The following is a 21,669-nucleotide window of genomic DNA, read 5'->3' on the forward strand; positions in this document are numbered from 1 at the left end:
GGAATCCAGATTGGAAAAGAAGAAGTAAAATTCTCACTGTTTGCAGATGACATGATCCTCTACATGGAAAACCCTAAAGACTCCACCAGAAAATTAATCAATGAATATAGTAAAGTTGCAGGATATAAAGTTAACACACAGAAATCCCTTGCATTCTTATACACTAACAATGAGGAAACAGTGAGAGAAATTAAGGAAATAATTCCATTCACCATAGCAACAAAAAGAATAAAATACTAAGGTATATATCCAACTAAAGAAACAAAAGACCTATATATAGAAAACTATAAAACACTGATGAAAGAAATCTAAGAGGACACAAATAGATAGAGAAATATACCATGTTCATGGATTGGAAGAATCAATATAATGAAAATGAGTATATCACCCAAAGCAATCTATAGGTTCAATGCAATCCCTATCAAGCTACCAATGGTATTTTTCACAGAACTAGATCAAATAATTTCACAATTTGTATGGAAACACAAAAAACCTCGAATATCCAAAGCAATCTTGAGAAATTAGAATGGAACTGAAGGAATCAACCTGCCTGACTTCAGGCTCTATTACAAAGCCACAGTCATCAAGACAGTATGGTACTTGCACAAAGACAGAAATATAGATTAATGGAACCAAATAGAAAGCCCAGGGATAAATCCATGCATCTATGAACACCTTATCTTTGACAAAGAAGGCAAGAATATACAATGGAGAAAAGACGATCTCTTTAATACGTGGTGCTGGGAAAACTGGCCAACCACTTGTAAAAGAATGAAACTAGAACACTTTTTAACACCATACACAAAAATAAACTCAAAATGGATTAAAGATCTAAATGTAATACCAGAAACTATAAAACTCTTAGAGGAAAACATAGGCAAAACACTCTCCGACATAAATCACAGCAGGATCCTCTATGATCCACCTCCCAGAGTAATGGAAATAAAAGCAGAAATAAATAAATGGGACCTAATTAAACTTAAAAGCTTTTGCACAACGAAGGAAACTATAAGCAAGGTGAAAAGACAGCCTTCAGAATGGGAGAAAATAATAGCAAATGAAGCAACTGACAAAGAATTAATCTCAAAAATATACAACCAACTCCTGAAGCTCAATTTCAGAAAAAAGAAATGACCCAATCAAAAAATGGGCCAATGAACTAAACAGACATTTCTCCAAAGAAGACATGCAGATGGCTAACAAACACTTGAAAAGATGCTCAACATCACTCATTATCAGAGAAGTGCAAATCAAAACTACAATGAGGTACCATCCAACACTGGTCAGAATGGTTGCTATCCAAAAGTCTACAAACAATAAATGCTGGAGAAGGTGTGAAGAAAAGGCAACCCTCTTACACTGTTGGTGGGAATGCAAACTAGTACAGCCACTATGGAGAACAGTGTGGAGATTCCTTAAAAAACTGGAAATAGAACTGCCATATGACCCAGCTATCCCACTGCTGGGCATACACACTGAGGAAACCAGAATTGAAAGAGAAACCTGTACCCTAATATTCATTGCAGCACTGTTTATAATAGCCAGGACATGGAAGCAACCTAGATGTCCATCGGCAGATGAGTGGATAAGAAAGCTATGGTACATATGCACAATGGAATATTACTCAGCCATTAAAAAGAATACATTTGAATCAGTTCTGATGAGGTGGATGAAACTGGAGCCTATTATACAGAGTGAAGTAAGTCAGAAAGAAAAACACCAATACAGTATACTAACACATATATATGGAATTTAGAAAGATGGTAATGATAACCCTATATGTGAGACAGCAAAAGAGACACAGATGTATAGAACAGCCTTTTGGACTCTGTGGGAGAAGATGAGGGTGGGATGATTTGAGAGAATAGCATTGAAACATGTATATTATCATATGTGAAACATATCACCAGTCCAGGTTTGATGCATGAAACAGGGTGCTCAGGGATGTTGCACTGGGATAACCCAGAGGGATGGGATGGGAAGGGAGGTGGGAGGGGAGTTCAGGATGGGGAACACATGTACACCCATGGCTGATTCATGTCAATGTATAGCAAAGCCACTACAATATTGTAAAATAATTAGCCTCCAATTAAAATCAATAATTTTTAAAACAATTAATATTTTAAAATTTTAAATTTAAAATATTAAAATCTTAATATTTTGACTATTATAGTTTGAGTATCTATTTTTTATTTGAATAACATAATACAATTGCCTATTAGCAGAAAATTAGATAGATATATTCACATTTATGTATATGAGGGAATGCCATATAGGAGTAGAAATGAATGAAATTATGCATATCAGCATAGATAAATCTAATAATTTTGAGTGAAAGCAAATTTTAGATGATGTATACAATATATAACTATATTAAATGTTTATGGATACATTCATATACAGAAAAATATTAAAATATGCATGGGAATGAAACATTAACTTGAAGATAAGGATAACTTCTCAAGAAAGGAGAAAACAAAAGTTACTGTTTGAAGCAAAAATGACAGTCAAATAATATGGTGAGCACAACTGATTTATTATTTTCTTTGTGAAATGCTACATGTTTAATTATTCCTAAGTCGCTTCAGTCATGTCCAACTCTGTTCGACCCCATAGAGGGCAGCCCATCAGACTCCGCCATCCCTGGGATTCTCCAGGCAAGAACACTGGAGTGGGTTGCCATTTCCTTCTCCAATGCATTAAAGTGAAAAGTGAAAGTGAAGTCGCTCAGTCGTGTCCAACTCTTTGTGACCCCACGGACTGTAGCCTACCAGCCTCCTTCATCCATGGGATTTTCCAGGCAAGAGTACTGGAGTAGGTTGCCACTGCCTTCTCTGTTTAATTATTAAGTATATTTTTATATATATGGGCTTCCCTAGTGGCCCAGCAGTAAAGAATCCACCTGTAATGCAGGAGACATGGATTCATACCCTGGGTGGGGAAGATCCTCTGGAGGAGGACATGGAAACCCACTCTAGTATTCTTGCGTGGAGAATCCCATGGACAGAGGAGCCTGGTAGGTTACACTCCATAGGGTTGCAAAGAGTCAGACATAACTGAAGCAACTGAGCTATATATTTATGTATAGGGCTTCCCAGGCAGCGCTGGTGGTAAAGAACCTGCCTACCAATGCAGGAGATTAAAGAGACTTTAGTTCAATTCCTGAATCAGAAAGACCCCCTTATATATATACTTAAAGATGGAACCAATTTCCCTTTTTTTACTCAGACTGGCAAACCTGATCATGGGAGCATTCAATAAATAAAAGATATTAATTTAGAAATAACTGTTCCCATTTAAAATATTCATGTTTTGATAATATTAATATTTTCCAAACAACCCACAATTTAAATTGATGTTTGAATATCTGTATCAAGGATAGAGAACAAAAACCTAATTTCTATTATTTAACAAAGACCTAGTGATAATTGAGGAAATTCATAGACACAGTCAAGATTTCTGAGGGAATTTGTACCTGTGGCAATCTTGAATTAAATGGCAGGTCTGGTAGTGTTTCTTATTTATCTTATTAGTAACAAGAGAAGGAGTGTTTTGGCTTCTGTATATTAAATAGGAAGATAACGTATGTTTTCTATAATACCTATCACATAGTAGTTATTAACTACTATATTAACATTTTACATCTATCTATCCCTCCCTTTCAATTTTGATGCTTGAAAAAATTGTGATTTTTATATATGTGTTGCGTTGTATCATATTTATGCATGTATATGTGTGTGTAGGTATATAACATGTTGGCATCCATATCTATACATACATACATACATGTAAATATTTATTGTCTTACTTTATGGTTAAGTGGAATAAAACACATGCCTGCCTATAGAACATTTATTACATTTTTTCCTTTACTCCAAGAGCTCTTCAGAAACCAATTCAATGATTTGTTATAGTCCTTGGCAGAATAGATCCACTTTCTCATTTTCTGTTTTCCTTGTCTTTATAGACAACATAGTGGGATTAAACCTGTTTTGAACAGCCTGGGGTTAGACTTTTCATGTCCACATATAACCTTTGGTTTAAAATCGAGATAGACAAGAATATACAATGGAGTAAAGACAATCTCTTTAACAAGTGGTGCTGGGAAAACTGGTCAACCACTTGTAAAAGAATGAAACTAGATCACTTTCTAACACCGCACACAAAAATAAACTCAAAATGGATTAAAGATCTAAATGTAAGATCAGAAACTATAAAACTCCTAGAGGAGAACATAGGCAAAACACTCTCAGACATACATCACAGCAGGATCCTCTATGATCCACCTCCCAGAATTCTGGAAATAAAAGCAAAAATAAACAAATGGGATCTAATTAAAATTAAAAGCTTCTGCACAACAAAGGAAAATATAAGCAAGGTGAAAAGACAGCCTTCTGAATGGGAGAAAATAATAGCAAATGAAGCAACTGACAAACAACTAATCTCAAAAATATACAAGCAACTTATGCAGCTCAATTCCAGAAAAATAAACGACCCAATCAAAAAATGGGCCAAAGAACTAAACAGACATTTCTCCAAAGAAGACATACGAATGGCTAACAAACACATGAAAAGATGCTCAACATCACTCATTATTAGAGAAATGCAAATCAAAACCAAAATGAGGTACCACTTCACACCAGTCAGAATGGCTGCGATCCAAAAATCTGCAAGCAATAAATGCTGGAGAGGGTGTGGAGAAAAGGGAACCCTCCTACACTGTTGGTGGGAATGCAAACTAGTACAGCCACTATGGAGAACAGTGTGGAGATTCCTTAAAAAATTGCAAATAGAACTACCTTATGACCCAGCAATCCCACTGCTGGGCATACACACCAAGGAAACCAGAATGGAAAGAGACACATGTACCCCAATGTTCATCACAGCACTGTTTATAATAGCCAGGACGTGGAAACAACCTAGATGTCCATCAGCAGATGAATGGATAAGAAAGCTGTGGTACATATACACAATGGAGTATTACTCAGCCGTTAAAAAGAATTCATTTGAATCAGTTCTTGAATCAGTTCTGATGAGATGGATGAAACTGGAGCCAATTATACAGAGTGAAGTAAGCCAGAAAGAAAAACACCAATACAGTATACTAACACATATATATGGAATTTAGGAAGAATGCAATGACGACCCTGTGTGCAAGACAGGAAAAAAGACACAGATGTGTATAACGGAGTTTTGGACTCAGAGGGAGAGGGAGAGGGTGGGATGATTTGGGAGAATGGCATTCTAACATGTATACTATCATATAAGAATTGAATCGCCAGTCTATGTCTGACGCAGGATACAGCATGCTTGGGGCTGGTGCATGGGGATGACCCAGAGAGATGTTGTGGGGAGGGAGGTGGGAGGGGGGTTCATGTTTGGGAACGCATGTAAGAATTAAAGATTTTAAAATTTAAAAAATAAAAAACTGAAAAAAAAAGAAAAAAAATCGAGATAGAAATTTATAACTCTGTATCAGTTTTAGATGTACAACATAGTAATTCACAATTTTTAAAGTTATATTCCATTTATAGTTATTAAAATGTTGGCTATAGTTATATATAATCTTTTATATATTGTGTTGCATATAGTATGTAGAAATACTTCTATCTCTATTAATAAACAAAATAAATGGAAGATACATAAACTCACAGGTTAAAATCAGACAGACCATTTATCCAAATCCAGGAATATGGAATGTACATAACAACAGTTCCAGTTAATATGCCATGCTGTCATTCATAAATCTTATTCTAAAATATAGAGGAAAAAAATTATGGCAAAATACTTTAAATGCTTCAGATCTATTGAAGCATTTATTTTGCCATATGTCATTGCTTTAAATCAATACCTGATCTTTATAATCTGCAGGGTTATTAAGGGATCCAGCTTTTTTCCTCTATATTTTAGAAGAAAAGGTCATTTAAAAGACCTCAATTTCTAACAGTTTTAACTACAGAAGCATGGTGCCATATTAATTTCACATAAGGCACTTGCTTGATTTTAATCTTATTTATGTGAATTTTAGAGCTGAATTATTGATTAGAATCCTATTAATAAATTCTATTAAGAAAAATTGGGACTATGACTAAAAAATGGCTTCTTTTTTCTTACTCATATTTATGTTCTTTGTGTATTTAATTTTCATTTTTAGGAAATTTAACTAAACAACTTAATTCAATCATTACTAGTTTGTTAAGTGCCCTATCTCAGGTAGCCTATCCTTATCCTATAATAAGGAAGTGAAATTCCTCTAATTTCACAGAAAATTAAATCAAGGATCATGGAAAAAGCAAGAGAGTTCCAGAAAAACATCTATTTCTGCTTTATTGACTATGCCAAAGCCTTTGACTGTGTGGATCACAATAAACTGTGGAAAATTCTGAAAGAGATGGGAATCCCAGACCACCTAACCTGCCTCTTGAGAAATCTGTATGCAGGCCAGGAAGCAACAGTTAGAACTGGACATGGAACAACAGACTGGTTCCAAATAGGAAAAGGAGTATGTCAAGGCTGTATATTGTCACCCTGCTTATTTAACTTAATATGCAGAGTACATCATGAGAAACGCTGGACTGGAAGAAACACTAGCTGGAATCAAGATTGCCGGGAGAAATATCAATCACCTCAGATATGCAGGTGATACCACCCTTATGGCAGAAAGTGAAGAGGAACTAAAAAGCCTCTTGATGAAAGTGAAAGAGGAGAGTGGAAAAGTTGGCTTAAAGCTCAACATTCAGAAAACGAAGATCATGGCATCCGGTCCCATCACTCCATGGGAAATAGATGGAGAAACAGTGGAAACAGTGTCAGACTTTATTTGGGGGGGCTCCAAAATCACTGCAGATGGTGACTGCAGCCATGAAATTAAAAGACGCTTACTCCTTGGAAGAAAAATTATGACCAACCTAGATAGCATATTCAAAAGCAGAGACATTACTTTGCCGACTAAGGTCCGTTTAGTCAAGGCTATGGTTTTTCCAGTGGTCATGTATGGATGTGAGAGTTGGACTGTGAAGAAGGTTGAGCGCCGAAGAATGGATGCTTTTGAACTGTGGTGTTGGAGATGACTCATGAGAGTCCCTTGGACTTCAAGGATATCCAACCAGTCCATTCTGAAGGAGATTAGCCCTGGGATTTCTTTGGAAGGAATGATGCTGAAGCTGAAACTCCAGTACTTTGGCCACCTCATGGGAAGAGTTGACTCATTGGAAAGACTCTGATGCTTGGAGGGACTGGGGGCAGGAGGAGAAGGGGATGACTGAGGATGAGATGGCTGGATGGCATCACTGACTTGATGGATGTGAGTCTGAGTGAACTCTGGGAGTTGGTGATGGACAGGGAGGCCTGGCGTGCTGCAATTCATGGGGTCGCAAAGAGTTGGACACGACTGAGTGACTGAACTGAACTGAACAGAAAAAAACAATATCAATCATTCTTTTGAGTTTTAATACTTTTCATAGTAACAGTAGGTTTTAACTAAATATTAATAACCTTGAAAAGTTAGACCAATTCAAGTTAGAGTAATGAAAATCTATAATCTATAAAATGACAGAAATATCTGTGTCCTATAAAATGCTTGAAAAGAGGATATATTTGTTGATCCAATACAGTTACTAGTTACTGGTTATAATATAAGCTATACTGTGTAGTTTATATTTCATCAAATCACAATTTTAGAGTCAATTTTGTCTTTAGAATGTAGTTATGCATACAATCTTAAAATATCTTTGGCTTATTTGCTTTCAACAGAAATTAAGAAGAAGCAAAATACAGAACAACCAAAAGGAAAATAAGAATACATTCATCTTTCACATAAGTTTAAATTTTCAAAGAGGGCAGGTTTCCAGTTGCCTTCCTTTATTTTTTTTTATTGAAGTATAGTTTATTTACCATGTTGTGTTAGTTTCTGGTGTATAGCAAAGTGATCTAGTTATTTCTTATTATCAATAAGAATATGAAAGTGATTTCTTTCATATTCTTTTCCTTTATGGTTTATTATAGGATATTGAATATAGTTCCCTACACTAGTTTATATACAGTAGTATATATTTGTTAATCCCAAACTCCTAATTTATCTTTTCACCCATTTCCCTTTCAGTAATCGTGAATTTGTTTCCTTTGTCTGTGAGTCTGTTTCTATTTTGTAAATAAGTTCATTCATATCATTTTTTTAGATTCCACATATAAGTGATATCACAGGATATTTGCCTTTGTCTAATAAGCACAAGCTGGAATCAAGATTGCCGGGAGAAATATCAATCATCTCAGATATGCAGATGACACCACTCTTATGGCAGAAAGTGAAGAGGAAATAAAAAGCCTCTTGATGAAAGTGAAAGTGGAGAGTGAAAAAGTTGGCTTAAAGCTCAACATTCAGATAACGAAGATCATGGCATCTGGTCCCATCACTTCATGGGAAATAGATGGGGAAACAGTGGAAACAGTGTCAGACTTTATTTTTGGGGGCTCCAAAATCACTGCAGATGGTGATTGCAGCCATGAAATTAAAAGATGCTTACTCCTTGGAAGAAAAGTCATGACCAACCTAGATAGCATACTGGGAGAAGGCCATAGCACCCCACTCCAGTACTCTTGCCTGGCAAATCTCATGGACGGAGGAGCCTGGTGGGCTGCCATCCATGTGGTCACGAAGAGTCGGACACGACTGAGAGACTTCACTTTGACTTTTCACTTTCATGCATTGGAGAAGGAAATGGCAACCCACTCCAGTGTTCTTGCCTGGAGAATCCCAGGGACGGGGGAGCCTGGTGGGCTGCTGTCTATGGGGTCGCACAGAGTCGGACATGACTGAAGCGACTTAGCAGCAGCAGCAGCAGATAGCATATTGAAAAGCAGAGACATTACTATGCCAACAAAGGTCCACCTAGTCAAGGCTACGGTTTTTCCAGTGGTCAGTCGCAAAGAGTCGGACACGACTGAGCAACTGAACTGAACTGAACTGAACTGTACTGTATGGATGTGAGAGTTTGACTGTAAAGAAAGCCGAGTGCCGAAGAATTGATGCTTTCGAACTGTGGTGTTGGAGAAGACTCTTTTTTTTTTTTTTTTACTTTATTTTACTTTACAATACTGTATTGGTTTTGCTATACATTGACATGAATCTGCCACGGGTGTATACAAGCTCCCAATCCTGAATCCCCCTCTCACCTCCCACCCAATATCATCTCTCTGGATCATCCCCATGCACCAGCCCCAAGCATCCTGTATCCTGTATTGAACATAGACTGGCGCTTTGTTTCTTACATGATAGTATACATGTTTCAATGCCATTCTCCCAGATCATCCCACCCTCTCCTTCTCCCTCAGAGTCCAAAAGTTCATTCTATACATCTGTGTCTCTTTTGCTGTCTCGCATACAGGGTCATCATTACCATCTTTCTAAATTCCATATATATGTGTCAGTATACTGTATTGGTGTTTTTCTTTCTGGCTTACTTCACTCTGTATAATCGGCTCCAGTTTCATCCATCTCAGTAGAACTGATTCAAATGTATTCTTTTTGATGGCTGAGTAATACTCCATTGTGTATATGTACCACAGCTTTCTTATCCATTCATCTGCTGATGGACATCTAGGTTGTTTCCATGTCCTGGCTATTATAAACAGTGCTTTATGACCCAGCAATCCCACTGCTGGGCATACACACCGTGGAGAAGACTCTTGAGAGTCCCTTGGACTGCAAGGAGATCCAACCAGTCCATTCTGAAGGAGATCAGCCCTGGAATTTCTTTGGAGGGAATGATGCTGAAGCTGAAACTCCAGTACTTTGGCCACCTCATGCGAAGAGTTGACTCATTGGAAAAGACCCTGATGCTGGGAGGGATTGGGGGCAGGAGGAGAAGGGGACGACCGAGGATGAGATGGCTGGATGGCATCACTGACTCAATGGACATGAATCTGAGTGAACTCTGGGAGTTGGTGATGGACAGGGAGGCCTGGCGTGCTGTAATTCATGGGGTTGCAAAGAGTTGGACACGACTGAGTGACTGAACTGAACTGAACTGAATGGACATTAGAGTCTATGTATCTTTTTGAATAGAGTTTTCTCCGAATACATGCCCAAGAGTGGGAGTGCTGGACCATATGGCAACTCCATTTTTACTCTTTTAAGGAATCTCCATACTGCACTAACCTTTCTTTATTCTTGAATTGAACTTTAAAACGCAGTGTAAAGGATAGGAAATCTATATTAACTCATTTCGTAATCCATAATTCATTGCCTTTAAAAAAAACATAAATTCAACTACAAGGGCTCTCAAGCTTTTCTGATTTGCTTTGTTTACAGTGGTAACTTTCTTGTACTATTTGGCAATATTAAGAACCAAGAGTAAGCTAAAAATGTCTGTATCCATTAATAAGAGTGCTCAGTAAATTAAAAAAAAAAAAAAGAGTGCTCAGTAAGGGAGCAGTAGGTCACAAGTATTCCATTAGAACACTGAGGTATTCTGATGCCATGGAATTCTATGTAGGACTTTCTATTTTGTTTTATTCAGTCTGAAAAAGGAAATGAAGCTCAAGCATCATGTTTTCCTATTAATTATAATTTATAATTTTTAATGCCTTGGTTTTCTTTAATGCTTTCAGACAGATTTACAATATGTATGTAAAACAATGTTGGTTTTTTAATCTATAAAGTAGAAAATGCTGAAAAACTTCAAAATATTCCAATTTTATTCTATGACAAAAATTATATTAGGTTAATAATATAATTATGTTATATTAGGTAATATAAATTGCATTTTAATCCACTTAAATGCAAATTTCTGTTTAGTGTTCATTAAACTGTTGAGAAGCTTAAATGGGTTTTATGAAAATTAAACATCTTAATTTATCAAGAACTTAATAAACTTTAATTCTGGCTTACATAAAATTAAAATTTAATATTTAAGTCTAATTTATATGTTTATCTTTTTGGAAAATAGATACATCATATTTTAATACAGATCTCTTGAAGTTTAATGAGAAAGCAAAGACATGTTCATGCTTATAAATGTACATAAAATGATAGTTCAGGACTTCATTTTTATGCTATTCCCAAGAGTGGTTTTACTGATTCGTAAACCATACGGCTTATGCAAACTGAAGGAAACAACTTTAAGAAAGTTGGAGTCACGCCTCTGAAAAATCCTGTCACTCCTTGTCTTTTATAAATTTTATAAAAGACGCTAATCATATTTAGCTGTGGAACTCCTAGAAAATGAAAGGGAAGGGGAAAATCAAGTTAATTTGATGTTTTAGCTTTCTTTCAAACACTGACTCAGGAAAAACATGCTAAAATAGGTAATAAAATACAATTAATTAAATTATTTCACAAGCAGTCCCAAAGAATCATCTCTGATTCATAGTATTATGTACATAATCAGAGACTCTAATGGAATGATTTGATGCTCATCTCTATTTAATTTTCTTTAATTTTAGGAACAAATTCTGTCCACTGGAAGTGAAATTTACTTGTAATTATCATAGACTTATAATTTTTAAAGACTATCCGGACATATAGAGGTATCTGATTCAGTATCTCATGCCTTAAGAACATCTCAAAGTCAGAAACAAATTCAAATGTGTTTCTCATTTGATATTTTTCTCAGGAAATGATTCCACCATTCATGTAGCTGTTGAAACTGGAAATCTGAAAGGCATCCATGACATTTCCCTCATGTTACATATCCAAACCAATGCCCATCAATTTTACCCTCTAAATATCTCTCAAATTCATCCATTTACTTCCATGTCCACTGACATGCCTCCAGCCTTCAAACGACCAGCAATCTTCTCTAAACTATTGGCATAATCACCTCCTTCATTTTTTCCTGCATACTTTAACCAGAGAGAACTATTAAAGATGCAAATCTGATTATGTTACTGTCCTGCTTCAGTAATTTTCCATTATGCTTAAATATAGTATGCTGCAGCCTCTGTTTCCATTTCCCACCTAACTTGTTAACCATTCCCTTGCTTTCTGCACTCCAGCCTTACATCCTATTCAGTTTCTCAAATGTCTTTTTGCTTTTCCCTCTTCAAACTAGTACACTGGCTTTTCCCTTTGCTTGAAAGTAACTGCCCCCATCGTTGCATATTTTACCCCACTTCAGCCTTCAGTTCTCAGTCTAAGCAACACTTCTGGGAGGAAGTTTTTTCAGATCTGCCTTAGATTCCACCTTCCCCATATAGTCTTTAGAGAACTTCACTTTTCTTTTGTAGCTGTTATCAAAGTTTATATGTGTGAATTTTTAATTAACAGCCATCTTCCCTATAGGGTTACCAGTTTCATGAGAGCAGGGACCAATGTTTCTTTTCCTTACTCAAACATCACCTGCATTGCACATTACAGCGTTGGCAACATTCTCAAACTCTCCAGTTATCATTTTTCTCCCTAATCTTACATCATTTTCCTGAAATTGGCATAGCTGAGTGTAAAAAGCAGCAGAGAACTGAAAAAAAAATGTCTTTCACTCTTAGTTTTAGTTTAAGCATTTCCTCTCACCACCCACTCCACAAAATAAAAAGATTCCTTTGAAACCTTAAGAAAGTCCCTCAAAACTTTAAAAACTATTTACTTGCCATGAAATTTCTTGGAGAATAGTCTATTACTATATGCATTTTTTGTATTCTCTTAATAGAAGCTAATAACATTTCTCTCAAATTCTCTATTTTTGTAAAGGAATATAGAGAACATGGTTACTTTTTTTCTGTCTGTGGTTTTGTACTTTTTAAATTGATGTATAGTTGATTTACAATGTTGTGTTAATTTCTGCTGCAGAACAGAGTGATTCAGTTATACATATGTATACATTTTTTATATTCTTTTCCATTATGCCTTATCACAGGATATTGAATACAGCTCCCTGTGTTATACAGTAGGATCTTGTTGTTTATCCATTCTATGTATAATAGTTTCCCTCTGCTAAGCCCAAACTCCTTTCCTTCCCTCCATCACCCCCTCCTTGACAACCACAAGTCTGCTCTCTATCTATGTCTCTGAATCTGTTTCTGTTTCATAGATAAGTACATTCATGTCATATTTTAGATTCCAAATATAAGTGATATAATATGTTATTTGTCATTATCTTTCTGACTTAATGAACTGTGTGGATCACAATAAACTGGAAAATTCTGAAAGAGATGGGAATACCAGACCACCTAACCTGCCTCTTGAGAAATCTGTATGCAGGCCAGGAAGCAACAGTTAGAACTGGACATGGAACAACAGACTGGTTCCAAATAGGAAAAGGAGTACGTCAAGGCTGTACAGTGTCACCCTGCTTATTTAGCTTATATGCAGAGTACATCATGAGAAATGCTGGACTGGAAGAAACACAAGCTGGAATCAAGATTGCCAGGAGAAATATCAATCACCTCAGATATGCAGATGACACCACCCTTATGGCAGAAAGTGAAGAGGAACTAAAAAGCCTCTTGATGAAAGTGAAAATGGAGAGTGAAAAAGTTGGCTTAAAGCTCAACATTCAGAAAACGAAGATCATGGCATCCAGTCCCATCAGTTCATGGGAAATAGATGGAGAAACAGTGGAAACAGTGTCAGACTTTATTTTGGGGGGCTCCAAAATCACTGCAGATGGTGATTGCAGCCATGAAATTAAAAGACGCTTACTCCTTAGAAGAAAAGTTATGACCAACCTAGATAGTATACTCAAAAGCAGAGACATTACTTTGCTGACTAAGGTCCGTCTAGTCAAGGCTGTGGTTTTTCCAGTGGTCGTGTATGGATGTGAGAGTTGGACTGTGAAGAAGGCTGAGCACTGAAGAATTGATGCTTTTGAACTGTGGTGGTGGAGATGACTCTTGAGAGTCCCTTGGACTGCAAGGAGATCCAACCAGTCCATTCTGAAGGAGATCAGCCCTGGGATTTCTTTGGAGGGAATGATGCTGAAGCTGAAACTCCAGTACTTTGGCCACCTCATGGAAGAGTTGACTCATTGGAAAAGACTCTGATGCTTGGAGGGATTGAGGGCAGGAGGAGAAGGGGACAACAGAGGATGAGATGGCTGGATGGCATCACTGACTCGATGGACATGAGTCTGAGTGAACTCCGGGAGTTGGTGATGGACAGGGAGGCCTGGCGTGCTGCAATTCATGGGGTCGCAAAGAGTCAGACACAACTTAGCGACTGAACTGAACTGAACTTAGTATGATAATTTCTCAGTCCATCCATGTTTCTGCAAGTGGCATTATTTCATTCTAGTTTATGGGGGCTGAATAATATTCTATATATACACCACATCTTCTTCATACACTCATCTGTCAATGAACATTTAGCTTGTTTCCATGAACTGGCTATTGTGAATATTGCTGCATGTATCTTTTTGAATTATAATTTTGTCTGGATGTATGCCCAAAAGTCAAATTGCTGGATCATACAGAAACTCTATTTTTAGTTTTCTGAGGAACCTCCATCGTTGCTGCACTATCTTATATTCCTACAAGCACTGTAGGAGGGTTTCCTTTTCTCCACACCCTCTCTAGCATTTTTCATTTGCAGACTTTTTAATGGTGGCCACTGGCCATACTTGCCAATGTGAAGCAGTATCTCATGTGGTTTTGATTTGCTATTCTCTAATAATTAGAGATTTTGAGCATCTTTTCATGTGCCTGATGCCCATGTAGAAATGCTTACTTTTCCCCTAATGTTGAGTCCATTTTCCCTATTGATTTTCCCCAAATTTATTATTATAAAAATTGTAAACTACAAAAATGTTGTACAATGAACATTTGTATAATTACCACCTAGTTTCTAAATCTGACATTTTGCCATACTTATTTTTTGCCTCTTTTTCTCTTCTCTGTACATGCGTATAAATGTGTGTATGTCGTTTGAAAGTAAGTTGCAGACACTATGACACTTCTTCCTTAAATACTGAAACATCTTCTAAAAACAAGGACATCAGTCCACATAACCATGGTATTATGATCAATGCCTTTGAAAATTAAAAATAATTCCCAATATCACTAAATACTTCCTTATTCAAATTTTGCAAATTATCCAAAAGATGTCACTTATAGGTTTTTTTCCCAAGCTAAAATCTAAACAAAATTCACTCCTTGTGCTTGGTTGTTATATTTCTTTAATTTCTTAATCAAGATTAGTTAGTGCCAGTCCCCTACCACCACCATTGTTTCTATGACAATGACTTTTTGAAGAGCCCAGGCCAATTGTCTTATAGAATATTTCACATTCTAGATTTGTCTGATTGATTCTTAATAGTATCATATGTCTTATTTCTCAATCCCCTATATTTCCTTTAGGTCTGAAAGCACAATCAAATGCCAGTAAAACATTTTTTTGGCAAGAGTACTTCATATCAGAAGTCATGCATTTCATATTACATTACATCACATCAGAAGGCACATATATCAGGTTTTTTCACTGCTACCAACACCAAGTTTAGTCACTTGGTAAGGGTGATGACTATCCATTCTCTCCATTGTCAAGGTTTGTCTTCCTTTTTGCAGTTAGCAAGAAATCTAATACATGACACTTAAGCATTATGTGAATTTACTATTCCCCAATACCATTTAACTTAGTAGTTTTAACATTCCCTGATGAGCCTAGGATTCAGATACTGATTTTTAAATATCATTACTCTGTATAATACTAAAAAGAAAAATAGTATGGGTTTTTGAGAGCAGGGAATGTATCAATACAAGCAACCAGAAAACATCATTTTCCAAAAATTACAGAAGAGCCCAGGAAAAATGAATATGGACATGTTCAAAAGACAAAGGAAGATTTTCAGTTCCAGTTATAACAGTAGATTCTGTCAACTAACCCTTCAAATAAGAATACTCTTAAAAGATGAACCAAATACATAAAGGGCTTTCCAGGTGGTGCTAGTGAGAAAGAACCCACCTGCCAATGCAGGAGATCTAAGAGATTCAGGTTCAATTCCTGGGTCAAGAAGATCCCCTGGAGGAGAGCAAGGCAACCCACTCCAGTATTCTTGCCTGGAGAATCCTATGGACAGAGGAGCCTGACAGGCTACAGTCCATAGGGTCACAGAGTTGGACACGACTGAAGCGACTTAGCACTCACACGCATGCACAAATACATAAAAACACTTTGAGAGCAATCAATGCAAGCAAGACAAGATCACTGAGAGAAGAAAAGTATAGAAGTAATCATTATACTCACTCTGGTGTTTTTTTCTTAGGCCATTTGGCCATTTTCAGCATCAGAGAATAGAGTTCAAGAGAAAAAACAACACTGTTACTGAACTGAGGACAGAAGTGCCAGATATTTGAGGAGCAAAATCATGAAAGAGTTAGCATCAGTGAAGTGAGTCCAAACAATCTCTGTATAATTTTCCCTTGGAGCACTGCCAACTCTAAAGCTGCACAAAATGCAGTTTCAATAGAGCCAGCAGAAAAGAGCAGCTGGAAGGCTAAAGGTGTAAGAAAAGATTTTAGCAGTAACACAGTGCTGGATAACAGAAGTTGGAGTTTAAGTCCAACAAGGTGGGGGGCTGTGATAACCACTCTAGGCTTTCAAATAATACCCATGAACAGTCACTGTCTAGGAGTAAAGGACCACACTCTGAGAGTTCCTTGGAGAAAAGCCAAAGCTGAAATAGGTCATCTTTAACAAAGTCTAAACATTTAGAGGAGAAGAAAATGGCAACCCACTGCAGTACTCTTGCCTGGAAAATCCCATGGGTGGAGGAGCCTGGTAGGCTGCAGTCCATGCGGTCACTAAGAGTCACACACGACTGAGCGACTTCACTTTGACTTTTCACTTTCATGCATTGGAGAAGGAAATGGCAACCCACTCCAGCGTTCTTGCCTGGAGAATCCCAGGGACGGGGAGCCTGGTAGGCTGCCGTCTCTGGGGTCGCACAGAGTCGGACACGACTGAAGCGACTTAGCAGCAGCAGCAGCAGCAAACATTTAGATTATCCATGTATACTGTAGCTACCTACCAAAAAGCTTAACCCTGTTCGGAGAAAAATAATGTTATTCAGAGCCTACAATTTTTCATACAAAATGCCCATCATTTAATTCAAAATAATGAGGCATGCTACTTTAACAAAGAATCAAATAACTGAAAACCTAGCAAGGAAAAAATCAATAAAAAATATTCATATATTAAATTTAAAATAATTGTGATTAATATTTTTAAGAAATTAGAAAAAATAGAGACTTTCACAAGAAATCTGGAATCTATTTTTTAAGAATAAAAAATGGAAACCCTAAAATTGAAAAAAAAATACTAAGACTTCAATGTATGAGTTTAATAGCAGATTAGACATTGCAAAACATAGTTAGTGAACTCCAGAAGATAGCTTCAGCAAGAAGAAAAAAAACCCACCCAGACTGAAGCACGGATATGAGGGTGGAGGGGAACAGAAAATACAGAAAAGAACATAATAGATATATGAGATATGAAGAACAAAATCTAACACACATGTAATTGAAATGTCAGAAAAAAAGAAACAATGGGATCGAGCAATATTTGAAGCAGTTTGGGCTCAGAATTTTCCCAAACCTGACAAAAGCCATCAAATTGCATATTTTAAAACCAGGAAGAGGATAAATATAAAGCAAATGACATTTAGCGTGCATGTTCAGTCACTCAATCATGTCTGATTCTTTGTGACCCCATGGACTGTAGTCTGCCAGGCTCCTCTGTCCATGGGATTTTCCCAGCAAGAAAACTATTGGAGTGGATTGCCATTTCCTTCTCCAGGGAATCTTCCCAACCCAGGGACAGAACTCGTATCTCCCATGTCTCCTGCATTAGCAGGCAGATTCATTACCCCTGAGCCACCTGGGAATCCCTAAATGATACTTTAGGCACATAATAAACTGTTGAAAACCAGAGACAGAGGGAAAAAAATCTAGAGAAAACAGAAAATACAGCATATTAAAAGAGCAACAATAAAACTGAGAGCTAACTATTAAACAAAAATTACAGAACTCACAGACATTGGAATAATATTCTTTTAATGTGCCATAAAAAGAGACAAACAAAGCTAAGAGAATCTGTTGCTAGCAGATCTCCACTAAAAGAACTTCTGAATGGAGTTCTTTAAGTAGAAGAGTACAATCCTCAGTGAAAGAAAGGAAATTCAGGAAAGGAAATAGAAACAAAAAGAGAATAAAATATATATTAATGCTGATTTTTAAAACAGTAATGTCTTGGGGGTTTAAAACATATGCTCTAGTAAAATACATGACAACAGCTGCATAAAAGGAGGCAGTATAAATGAAAAGTCAAACTGTTATATTAGAAATTGGTAAAAATACTAATTTAAGGTAGGCTGTAATTAACAAAAGATTTGTAATCTTCAAAGTAACCATTAAAAGAAAAATAAAGAATATATAACTAACAAGATAATATAGAAGAACTAATGAACATATCTGATATAATATGTGGTCTCCACTTAACATGCAATAGTACCTTAAAATACAAATGTACTAAAGCAAAATAATCACACTGAATTTTTCTTGAAGATCTAACTATATGCTTTTCATAATGGATATATTATATATAAGGATACACAAAGGCTGAAAGTAAAAAGGTGTTTAAAAATTATACCAAGTAAACATTAACCAAAAGAAAGCCATTGTAACTATATAGTATCAGCCAAAGTAGACTTTTTAAGGCAAAACATTACTAGAAATAAGAGGAACATTTCATAATAAGAAAAGAATCACTCTAAATTGCAATTCACATAATAATAATATAGCTTCAGAACATATAAAGCCAAAGTTGACCAAGTTAAAGGAGGGATGGAAAAATCTATAATCATGATTAGAGATTTAAACACAATTCTGTCAATAGAAAAAGCAGACCAAAAAATCAGTAAGAATATAAAACATTTACAAAGCATTTACCTAATTGACCTTTCATAACATATATGTTCTGTGCTGTGCTCAGTTATTCAGTCATATCTAACTCTTTTCAACCCCATGGATTGTAGCCCACCAGGCTCTGCTATCCATTGAATTTTCCAGGCAAGAGCACTGGAGTAAGTTGCCATTTCCTACTCCAAAGGATCTTCCTGACCCACGTCTCCTGCATCTCCTGCACTGGCAGGCAGATTCTTTAACACATATATAGAATACTAAATACAACTTCAAAACCGACTTTCTTTTCCAAGTGTACAGTGAACATTTACCAAGATAGACTATATCTGGACCATAAAGCAAGTCTCAATACATTTCGAAGTATAGAAATCATGCACAGTATATTCTCTCTATACAGTGTAATTAAACTGAAAGTTCACTGTTAAAAAGATCATTGGAAAATCCCCAAATGTGTGTAAATTAAGCAACATACAATGAGTACATTGTATATAACCAATGGGTATATTCTAAATAGTCAATGGGTCAAGAAAGAAATCACAGTGGAAATTTGGATGATATTTTGAAATGAATAATAATGAAAATGATATCAATTTATAGTGTAGAAGTAAAGCAGTACTTACAGAGATATGAACTTATTCAATAGAATTTATATATTAGAGAAGAAAGATTTTAAATCAATTATCATAACCAGGGGTCAGCAAGCTTTTTCTATAATGGCCCAGAGAGTAAATATTTTAGGCTTCGGGGCCTCTTGCAGCTACTTAACCCTGCCATTGCAGCATGAAAGTAGCCATAGACAATATGTAAATAAATGAAGGTGACTGTGTTCCAATTAAAGTTTATTTCTATAAATAGAGAGTCAGATTTGGCCTCCAGGCCTAGTTTGTCAACTTCTGACCTAAACCTCTAACTCAAGAAATTAAAAGAGAAAAAGGAGGATGAAAATAATACAGAGAAGAACAGAAACCAATGAAATAAAAACAAACAACAGAGAAAAATCAATAATGTCAATAGATGAAATCAGTAAACCCCAACAAATGTGATTAAGAAAAAGAAAGGAAAAATAACAAATTGCTTATATCAGAAATGAAAAAGGAGACATCACTTAAGACCAACAGCATTATCAAGGGTTTAATAAAAGGACATTATTAATGACCTTAGCTAATTAATTTAGATGTTTAGATGAAATAGATAAATTCTTTGAAAAATATAATGTCTTCACACTGGCAAAAGAAGAAATAGGAAGCCTGAATAATTAATAACTTTTAAAGAACTCAAATCTGTAATTAAAATACAGGGGGAAGAAAACCTTCCATCAAAAATATTCAGACAAAATTGGCTTCACTGGTGAATTTTTCCAACTATTTAAGGAAAAAACAATTCTAATCATATACAAATTCTTCCAAAGAATAGAAAAAGAAGGAACATTTCCTGTATTTATGGGGCCAATGTAACCATAATACCAAAACCTGATAAGAACATTAGAACATTACGAGGAAAGAAAATTACAGCCAGGGGGCAGTCCTAAGATGGCAGAGGAATAGGACAGGGAGACCACTTTCTCCCCCACAAATTCATCAAAAGAACATTTGAACGGTGAGCAAATTCCACAAAATGACTTCTGAATGTTGGCAGAGGACATCAGGCACCAAGAAAGGGAGCCCATTGTCTTCGAAAGGAGGTAGGACAAAATATAAAAGATTTAAAAAAGAGACAAAAGAGGTAGGGATGGAGACCCATCCCGGGAAGGGAGTCTTAAAAGAGGAGGTTTCCAAACACCAGGAAACCCTCTCACTGGCGGGTCTGTGGGGAGTTTTGGAATCTCAGAGGGCAACATAATCAGGAGGAAAAATAAATAAATAATAAATAAAACCCACAGATTATGTGCCTAACAGCAACTCCCAGCAGAAAAGTAGCCCAGACGTTCGCATCCGCCACCAATAAGCGGGGCCTGAACAGGGAGGCCTGGTCTGCATTGAGGGCAATCTGAGGGAGCTAAAATGAGATAGCAACCCAAACTGTGGGATAGCCAGAAAGAGAGAAGGGAAAAAAAGAGAGAGAGAAAGAGAGAACTGTCCCGTGGAAAGCCCTATTTCTAGTTTATTGACTATGCCAAAGCTTTTGACTGTGTGGGTCACAATAAACTGTGGAAAATTCTGAAAGAGATGGGAATCCCAGACCACCTGACCTGCCTCTTGAAAAATCTGTATGCAGGTCAGGAAGCAACAGTTAGAACTGGACATGGAACAACAGACTGGTTCCAAATAGGAAAAGGAGTACATCAAGGCTGTATATTGTCACCCTGCTTATTTAACGTATATGCAGAGTACATCATGAGAAACGCTGGGCTGGAAGAAACACAAGCTGGAATCAAGATTGCCAGGAGAAATATCAGTCACCTCAGATATGCAGACGACACCACCCTTATGGCAGAAAGTGAAGAGGAACTAAAAAGCCTCTTGATGAAAGTGAAAGAGGGGAGTGAAAAAGTTGGCTTAAAGCTCAACATTCAGAAAACAAAGATCATGGCATCCGGTCCCATCACTCCATGGCAAATAGATGGGGAAACAGTGGAAACAGTAGCTGACTTTATTTTGGGGGGCTCCAAAATCACTGCAGATGGTGACTGCAGCCATGAAATTAAAAGACACTTACTCCTCGGAAGAAAAGTTATGACCAACCTAAATAGCATATTAAAAAGCAGAGACATTACTTTGCCAACTAAGGTCCGTCTAGTCAAGGCTATGGTTTTTCCAGTGGTCATGTATGGATGTGAGAGTTGGACTGTGAAGAAGGCTGAGAGCCAAAGAATTGATGCTT

General features: G+C 36.6%; 1 protein-coding gene across 1 annotated transcript in view; it reads right to left on the minus strand.

Annotated features, from left to right (window-relative positions):
* Window positions 1–10,880: 10,880 nt before the first annotated feature.
* LOC138445362 (mitochondrial adenyl nucleotide antiporter SLC25A24-like) overlaps window positions 10,881–21,669 on the minus strand; it is a 63,162-nt gene continuing 52,373 nt past the window's right edge. Inside the window, exon 9 of the mRNA XM_069599307.1 lies at window positions 10,881–11,214. Coding sequence (XP_069455408.1) covers window positions 11,048–11,214 — 167 coding nt within the window. The 3' untranslated portion in view covers window positions 10,881–11,047. The remainder of the gene's footprint in view (window positions 11,215–21,669) is intronic.

Source organism: Ovis canadensis, chromosome 1, assembly GCF_042477335.2.
Source record: "Ovis canadensis isolate MfBH-ARS-UI-01 breed Bighorn chromosome 1, ARS-UI_OviCan_v2, whole genome shotgun sequence".
In the NCBI taxonomy this organism is placed as follows: Eukaryota; Metazoa; Chordata; class Mammalia; order Artiodactyla; family Bovidae; genus Ovis; species Ovis canadensis.